Here is a 10,000-nt window from a genome sequence, read left to right on the forward strand (position 1 = left end):
GGAGATGGGATGGGAGTGAATGGCAGAGGTGGAAAAACAACATTCTGGTGTCTTTTACAACACCAGCCAGTGCTCCTGCCATTCCCTCCCCATCCGCTGGCAACACCAGAGATTGGTTCATTTAACACTTCACACAACCTCTGACAGAAACAGGGACTCAAGCTGTTTGCAGAGAGACTGCTGTAGGTACACTGGAATTCGTCCATTGTGGTTGACTTTAATCAGTAACTTGTCTATGGGTTCCCCCGGAAACTACGTCAGGTTTTACCTGTCATAAAAATGTAACCTGATGCTTTTCTTAACCACGCCCACCTGAGCGTGGATAATAGCCGCATCTCCCCAGATGTGACTCTCTCTCTGTCGGCGCCCACCTGGCTAGGACCCCTCTCTCTCCCTCCGGGCATCGTCCGCGAGGAGCAAGCCTCTTGGACCTCCAACACCGCGTGAGCACACCGTCACACGGTGAAGAACTACTCTCTTTGTTCTCACATCTTACGGCCGACACACGCCTAAGATCTCTCAGTCAACGAACTGCTCAGTGAGACGCAGTAAGTTTAGCGAAAGCAGCTAACAACAGACCTGCTAGCTAACGCCACACAACGGAAACAAAAGGCAGACTGCAACGTTCTGAGCGATCAAATCCTCCGATCTAAACTGCAGGGACACAGACATCACAGCAAGGACAACTTTCTCCAGCTACGGACGGCATCATCACTTCTGCTGTTTCAACATCGGACTCGCCAGTACGACCCTTTTCATAAAGGACTGGTAACTCTGACATTAACTGGGCATTTTAGCTATCCTAGCTATTCACAACCTGGCTAAGCATAAGACTGTTTACATGCCATTGTTCATGTGTTTCATATGTTTTGTTTACTGAACGTAACTGTTTATATATATGTTCATTGTTAGCTGGTAGTTGGCTTCGCCACACCATCTAAGGGTTATGGTTAGGATTGCTTCTCAGACACATCGGGTCTTGCATGCATCACTAACCATTTCCCTCTTTCCTAACATGGCATCTTAATCGCGCACGATTACACATACATTGGCCTTCACATAGCCTCACACGCGAAGAGAATACTCGAACTTCGCGCTGCATATAGGCTCGTCCTTGTTCACATCACATGTATGTTCGCGTGCGTGCACACACATGCACGCGGAACTACGGTGATCAGACAAAGGAACACACACACACATTCTTTCTGGCGCGCTCCTAACAGCGCAACCCCGAGCTCACAAGCTCACACACACACTCCCTCTCGATTACACATACACCTATTCCTTCAATTCATTGGTTAGTTACATTTAGCTAGATTACATATTGTGTGTTATTTTCTTATCATTGTGTGAATAAATACTTTGATTTATATACGCTGGTTTATTTAATGTTGCACAAGAATGGACGTTGCCAACCTCTTCTATTCAGAATTCTAATGACCTTCAACCGTACTATTAGTAAGGTAACTTTGGTTGTAGTTATTAATTTAATTATTAATCAGAGTTCCAAATTGATAGTATAATATATTTTATGAGACTGATATATTTAACGAGACTGATTTGTGGATTATCATTATTTTGACCACGTGGAGGACACTACACTTTGTGTGGCGCCCCCTAGGTGTTCAACTTAATTGATCTGCCTTTGTGTTGAATGGTTGATGCCTGTCCAATCGGGTGAGATTACCAACATATTGTTGCTGTTGCAAGGACAGCACCAGTGTGTCTTGGTGGCCCTCGCAAAGACGGTATCACAATTTACACACAATTGCACCCACATTCACCCGGCTCCTGCTCACAGGGTAAGTTACCTACATAGTCTGGTACTCCCATGTGAGGCTGGTACCAATTTCACCTACACTGCAAAAAATATTATTTAACATTCAGAAGGGACTGAGTTAAACATTAATTTATTAATGCATTCTACAGAGAGGAACTTTCATTAAACATTATCCTTCCGTGAGGGACCAAAGCACAACGATTCAAACTGTTTCATGTTACATCATTATGCAGAGTGAGACTCATATCGTTTCTTTTAATATAATATAATATCATTTTTTTTACATTTTGTCCACATTTTAATTTAACTCTCGTTAACAGACAGATACTCAAACATCGAATATTATTTACTGATAGATACCCAAAGTGGTTTTACAGAGTGGGACACACCAGTCAAAATCTCACCATCATGAGAAGCATCTTTTCAGGGTGAACTTCCACTCTCTTCTCGTGTGCCGTTTGTGTGTGTGTGTGTGTGTGTGTGTGTGTGTGTGTGTGTGTGTGTGTGTGTGTATACGTGTGTGTGTGTGTATATACGTGTGTGTGTGTGTGTGTGTGTGTGTGTGTGTGTGTGAGTCTGAAGTCTATTAGCTTTTGAGTGTATGTGTAAAATAGCACTAGTGATATTAAACATGGATGTGGTTGTGGGAGAGAAAGACCTTGATGTCTTTAGAATATTTGTGTGTGCTTGTTCATTTGTGTGTGTGTGTGTGTGTGCAGGCTTAGGGTGTGTCCATATGTTGGCATGTAACTGTGTGCACAGGTACCTCTCGATGACAGTGTGTGTGTACGAGTGTGTGTTTGTCAGTGTAAGTGGGCGTCGCTGGAGTGAGACATCACTGTCACTAATTGCCACTACGCATGCAAGTGTGTGTATGCATGAAAGATTCTTTGTGTGTGTGTATGTTTATTGATGTGTGTGTGTTTTTGCATGCACAGGTGATGCATACTACCTGGCCATCGGTGGAGGGGTGGCTGAGCACAACTGGAACCACATCCAGACGGTGCTGCAGGACCAGGGCTTCCGCTGCAAACTGCAGGACCACTCCGAGGACATGGGCATGCTCAGCATCCAGGGCCCCAAGAGGTGAGGGCCTCCACAGACACGACACCCCAGACCCCCCACGTCTTCAGTAGCCCCACACAAATCCTCCCCACAAATAAGTTCACCCCTCCTGTTACTCCACATGCAGTGTTTCAGTGTGTTTGTGTCATCTTCTCAGTCTTCACTAAACTGGTCCCTATGAAGACTGCATCCATTATCCTAGTGTGTTCTAGGGAAAAACATCTTCCATTGAAAGACAACTAAAGAAAGCGTGACTAGGGGAGGCCTACCTCTCATCCGCATGGTTCAGGCTGAGCTCTCTCATCAGCACCGACCATAGAGTAACAAACAGTAGAATGGACATTCTCTCATCAGCACCGACCATAGAGTTACAAACGGTAGAAGGGACATTTCTGTGAGCATATGTTGCTTCTGTGCTGTGCACCAAGTCTTTACTTAGGCGTATCATTAAGTGTATACCCTGATTTACACACACAAACACACACACACACACACACACACACACACACACACACACTCACTTTCCTTTCTCTTTTTTTTCTTTGATTATTTTTGTGTCATGACTCACTACTCCCTTGTTAGCATCTTCTCTTTCCTTCAACCTCCACAGTTCTCTTCTTCTTCTTCTTCTTCTTATCCCTCCCTCCCCCCTCTTTCTCTGTCCTTCTAAGATTATTCTTATTAATAGACAGCAGGGGTCAGGGCCAAAGCTCTCTGGCAGTGGTGGCTGTGTTTGTGTGTGTGTGTGTGTCCGTGTGTGTCCGTGTGTGTCCGTGTGTGTTCGTGTGTGTGTTTGTGTGAATTCATCCATATTGTCAGGTCCAAATGACATGTCATCAACATCTGTTCCCAAAATTGCTCGCTTCTTGTGTGTTGCAAAAAATGATCGACATAAAAGAGCAAGCGTTAGTTGTCTGCTTTAGAAATGGTGAATGTGTCAACCCAACTATTTGTGAAACAACCAACTAACAAAAAATCTGGGTAAAACCACTCACCATTTCTCAAAGGTTCCTCTTTCTCACGAAGGTTAATTTCATGGCTGATAAGCAAGACCTTTGAAATAGATCTATCTGCATTTGTAAATTTGTTTCTTTCTCCTCCTATCCAGAGTTTTTTTCTCTGCTTTGGCAGGGACATTAATAAGAATCGAGGTTCCATTTTGTGGTTTCTGTTATTGTTTTCTGTACTCTGCGGTGTGGAGAAACTCACGTAAGCGATGACTAGCATCTCTCGCTTTGGTGTGTGGCAGAGCCGTAAATAGATTACTCATCCCATGATGTCCCTTAATGGAGCTCTTTTGTTTGTGTGCGGAAGTGAGCGTCTAATATATGGAACCACACGTGAAGGATTCACGGCACTGCCACCTGGAAATATGCTGCCATCAACAAATACACCCTGTAATGCATTAGTTATTACTGAAAAAGCCATTACCTTCAGTATTAATGGCCGTGGCCATCATCTATTCTCTTGTGAACATCTGCTTAGCTTTGTGGTCTCATTTGTAAGCGTGTACGACATGCAAAACATACATCTGAAGCCAGCTGTTCAGTTTAGTGGAGAGCTAATTTTATTTATCCTACATAGCGGATTGTGGCGTGTTGCAGTTGTGATTGTAGAGGTAATAGATTTTAAGTCAACTGATGTGTTTAGAAGAAATGTTACATTAGCGTACTGCACAAATATGTCCTGTCTTTATAGTGTTGAGGTGAATATATGCGATGCTTTGGCAATAAAGTGAGGGAAACTGTCATACTGACAGGCCAGCATCTGGAGCATTTGCCTCTGGGTTTATGAGCTCATAAGGTTGCATGGAACACAAAGTAGGCGCAACTGTCATTATTATGTACGATATTGAACATTATGACACACACATACGCGCGCACACACACACACACACACACACACACACACACACACACACATACACACAGGATAAATCAGATACACTTTGCCATTGTTATTTCTTTATTTTCACCACAAAGACAAGAAACCTGACTGAAAAGAGGAGTATATTTCAAAACTGCTAAATCTCTTTTAGTGAGGTGTCTCAGCTGTGCGCCAAAAAGACGAAGAGAGCATATTGAACAGAGAGAGAGAGAGAGAGAGAGGCATAGAGCTTAGAGACGTGCTAAAAGAGGACCTATTATGCTCATTTTCAATGTTCATCATTTCATTTTTTGGTATACTAGAATAGATTTACATGATTCAATGATCTAAAAACACATTCATTTTCTCATACTGTACATCTCTATTCACCCGTCTGTCCTGTGTCTTAAAGGCCCCCGTCCCAATGAGGCCAGGGTGCTCTGATTGGTTAGCTAGGCGGGTAATAAGGATTGTGTTACGACATTGCATCATATTGTGACAAAGGAAAAGTGCTGGAATTCCAACGAGGCGTTTCAGGCAGCTGAGAAAAGTGATTTCTGTGGGAGAGAGTTACTCCTTCTGGCGTGTGCTTTGGGCTTTGTAACTCTGCGGACCGTGTACATGCACAAAAAGCTATATAACACACTAAAGGAAAGGGAAAAAACGGACAAGCATAATAGGTCCTCTTTAAGCATGGCTAGTGTAGGTGCACAGAATAATAAACATTAACATAAAAGCCCGGCCACTGAGGTTGATGTGTGGGATGGCTCTGTGCCTTTAAGCGCATCATAGACAGGGCTATAAGGCGATGTGTAAGTGCTGCCATAAAGATCACTGGCCTGGGGGTCAGTAATGTGTGTGAATGTGTATGTGTCAGCGTTTTGTGTTTGCATATGCAGCTATATGTCTCTCTCCAGTGGCTTTCATGTTTATTCACTTGACTGTGTGTGTGTGTGTGTGTGTGTGTTGCTGGGGCTGCCATTGCTCTTCCTCCTCTGTGTTTTTCTATTTCTGTGGCTGTATGATAACTTTCCATATCAGCATCTACTCCTATATGTCCCTCATTGTGTGTTTGTTTGTTTGAGTGTGTGTTGCTGTCTCTCTGTGTGTGTGTGTGTGTGTGTGTGTGTGTGTGTGTGTGTGTGTGTGTGTGTGTGTGTGTGTGTGTGTTGCTGTTGAGTTGCTCTTGTATCTGTCCCTCTCTCTCTCTCTCTCTCTCTCTCTCTCTCCCTTCATCTCTCTCAATGTATGTATGTATATCTGCATGTATGTTGTGTGTGTGTGTGTGTGTGTGTGTGTGTGTGTGTGTTGTTTACCCCCCCACCCTGCTCATGTTGGTCAGAGCTTGGCGTAAATAAGACTAACGGCCTGTCCCTGTGCTGTAATGCTGATGGGACACAGCGACGCGCCCTCACTAGCCTCCCCATCTCTCTCACACACCCCCTATCTCCCTTACTGCCACCACCCCCCTCCTCCTCCGGGCCGGGCTCTCTGAGATATGAATTGAATGTTGACGCAACACATTTGCTCCCCAAATGAAGCGTGTGTGGGCTCAAGCAGAGGCAGAGAGGGCATTAGTCAGGTTGTCATCATGTCAGAGGTTCAGTCTGAGAGAGAGGGGGGGGAGAGAGGGGGAGAGAGTAAGAGAAGAGAGTAAGAGAAGGAGGCAGGGGGGGGGGCAGGGGGAAAGAGTGATGAGAGGAAGGGAAAAAGAGGAAGAAGGGGCAGAGAGAGAGAGAGAGATGCTAATAAAATGTGGATAGAGATAGACTAAGAGGACGGAGTGCAGCACAGTTGGGATAGGGGGATAGAGAGAAATCACTGGGTTGGGAGGAGGAGAAATGGAAACAGATAATCAAGTCCAGAACAGCAGACAGATGGGGCTGCAGTGTTCTGTGTGTGATATATGGAGAGCTATTTGTGTGTGCACGTGTGTGTGTGTGTGTGTGTGTGTGTGTGTGTGTGCGCGCGCTCGTGCATGCATGCATATTTGTGCGGATTGTGAGTATGTATGCGTATGTGAGTGAGTGTCTGAGTGTGTGTGTGTGCGTGTGTGTGTGTGTGTGTGTAAGACGGATGAGTGGATTTGTTGTGTTTGTGATTCACATGGTAGGTTTGCACTTATTTAAGCAAGCCATCTGAGTGGGTTCAGTCTCAAGGGGTATTTATTTTGTTTAGAGCGAAACTCTTTTTATCAGACTCGACTAATGCACAATGCTTAAAAATAGGTGGATCACCTAGGGTGGTACCTAATAGATCAAAATGGTGTGAAAACATTCCACACACACACACAGTTACAGACACACAAACACACACAAAGGCAGGCCATATAATTGCTTGTTTGCCTCTTTGGATCAGTGAGCAGAGCGATGTCTGATGTAGGGGAAATGGAATCTGTCTATAATCACATCAAGGATCTTTAGCACTTTCTCACACATACACACACAGAGAGAGAGAGAAGGACGCAAACACACACACACCACACACACACACACACACACACACACACACACACACACATACACATTTCAGTAAAGCAGTTCCATTCATACTCTCATGCTTTCTCCTCATACCTGTGTGTGGCATATTGTTTAAGGTGTGATGCGTCCAAGTGATTTGTGTGTGTGTAGGTGTATGACAGGTGCTACTGTGCTGTGTCTCAAGGGAATGATGCGTTTCCCCTGTGTGTATTTGTGTGTGCACACATTTGTGTGTGTGTATGTGTGTGTTTGTGTATGTACGTATGTGATGGATGTGTTTGTGAATGTACAAGAATAGGGCTGTGTTTGTTCCCATGTTAACATCCATCTATGGCCACTGAAGCAAGGCTGAAAAACAATTCCAACTGTCCCTAACTCACACACTCAAACACACACACACACAACACACACACACACACACACACACACACTCATAACCTAACAGATGGGCTAGCAGCAGGTGCACACACACTCACGCTTCTGCGCTTTCTATTTCTGTTTTTCGCCTTCTTTTGCCTGCCTGCCTGTCTGTCCTGTTTTTTGGTTTCCCTTATTGTGCGCACACACACACACCCTCTCTCTCACACACACATGCACACGCACAGACACACATTCTACGCACACACACACACACATGTCTAGCAGCTTGTGCGAGAGATCTGGTGAGGTTCAGGGCATAGCTGATGGGTCACACTTGAGTCAGGAGAAGGGAGAGAAGGAAGACAAGTGCACACTCTCAGCATACACACATCATGCTCACGGGTCTCTCTCTCTCCCTCTCTCTCACACACACGCGCACACACACACACACACACACACACACGCACACATGCACACAGTGGTGAGTGAGAGTTTGAAAAAGAGAAAGGAGGTTCTCTGAGAGGTCCTTTGAGGGGAAGAAAGTTTGTTAAGAGAGAGTCTGTGTGCGAGAGAGAGAGCAAGTGTGAGAGAAAGAGTGACACACAAACACACTGAGAGAGAGAGGAAACGGCAAAGACAGGGAGAGAGACCTGAGTGGATATGTAACATGAGGAAAATATATTTTAGTGATCGGTTGTGTGTACGTAGTTTCTCTTTGGTCTTGAGTATCAGTGAAGAAGAAGAGCAATATTGTTTCCCGACATCATGAGAAGATTTAAGACCATAATTGTTATGAATATGTACCCTAAATTACCCCTAAAATCAAACAATTTGCCAGGCAAATATTTTGGCTTTAAATTTGTTGCCCTCAGTTGAAGCTTGTTAGAAGTTGTTGTTTGTTAATGATTGACAGCTTAACTAATCAATCCTGTGCCTTTTTTTTTTTTAGCCGGGAGCTTCTCCAGGAGATACTGGATGCAGACCTTAGCAACGATGCCTTCCCCTTCTCCACTCACAAAGTAGTGAATGCTGCTGGACACAAGGTGACCACACACACACACACACACACACACACACACACACACACAGTTCTGTACAGCTCTTCTGTCTGGTTCTAATTAACAGACTGATAAAAGGCATGCCTTCTCTGTGCTGTGAGTCACCTTGGATAAATAAGCGTTCCTCATAAACAAGGGTAAATGCTTCAGTGAGTGTGTGAGACCAGTGGAAGTGCAAGAGAGAGAGAGAATGTGAGAGACAGAGGGTGAAAGAAGGGCAAAAGGAAAGAGAGAGAGAGAGAGAGAAAGTATTACTATTCATGTGCCTTCTGTCTCCTCGTTTACTCTCTCCATCGTTCACTTTTTCCACCTCTCTCTCTCTCTCCCTTTTTGTCACCCACTCCCAGCGCTCTTTCTTTCTCTCTGCCTATCTCCCACTCACTTTTCTCCTTCCCTCCCTCTCTCTGTCCTCCCTCCTCCGTCTCCTCTCTGATATATTTCACTGTCCCCTATTTTTTGACCCTGCTGTGTTTCCCTGTCCTCAGTCCTTATTTGTGTGAGGAAACACGCTCTGAATCCCATCAGTGTATGAAGCCAATATATGAAGTGAATATTAATCACCATGGCGATATGAGCTTTGGTGTCAAACTCACGTGTCCCAAAGGGTCTGTCAGGAGAAGGGATGTAGCCTCTAGGCGTGAGACTTCACTCCAGTCCTCCGCTATGAAACGAAGACGTGCCGTACCCTGAAGCTGGGCGAATAGGGGAGACAATTTGACACAGATGGACTTATCTGCTGTCCCTTAAAGGGTTTCAGTCACATTCACAAACACACAAACACACACACTCACACAGACAAACACACACACACACACACACACACACTCATACAGACAAACACACACACACACACTCACACAGACAAACACACAAACACACACACACACACTCACACAGACAAACACACACACACACACACACACACACACACACACACACACACACACACACACACACACACACACACTCACACACACCCACACACAGACAAACACACAAACACAAACACACACACACACTCACACAGACAAACACACACACACACACTCACATAGACAAACACACACACACACACGCACACACACACACACACACACACACACACACACACACACACACACACACACACACACACACACACTCACACACAGACAAACACACAAACACAAACACACACACACTCACACAGACAAACACACACACACACACTCACACAGACAAACACACACACACACACTCACACTGACAAACACACACACACACACACACACACACACACACACACACACTCACACACAGACAAACACACAAACACAAACACACACACACTCACACAGACAAACACACACACACACACACACACACACACACACACACTCAGGATGAAGTGA

At 44.8% G+C, this 10,000-nt stretch overlaps 1 protein-coding gene across 2 annotated transcripts in view; it reads left to right on the top strand.

Annotated features, from left to right (window-relative positions):
* The window catches only part of sardh (sarcosine dehydrogenase), a 64,826-nt gene that overhangs the window by 43,207 nt on the left and 11,619 nt on the right, over window positions 1–10,000 (top strand). For both annotated transcript variants that reach the window (XM_012834134.3, XM_012834135.3), the window contains exons 16-17: window positions 2,719–2,866; window positions 8,501–8,594. In XM_012834134.3, coding sequence (XP_012689588.1) covers window positions 2,719–2,866; window positions 8,501–8,594 — 242 coding nt within the window. The remainder of the gene's footprint in view (window positions 1–2,718; window positions 2,867–8,500; window positions 8,595–10,000) is intronic.

This window comes from Clupea harengus, chromosome 12, assembly GCF_900700415.2.
Source record: "Clupea harengus chromosome 12, Ch_v2.0.2, whole genome shotgun sequence".
NCBI classification, from domain to species: domain Eukaryota; kingdom Metazoa; phylum Chordata; class Actinopteri; order Clupeiformes; family Clupeidae; genus Clupea; species Clupea harengus.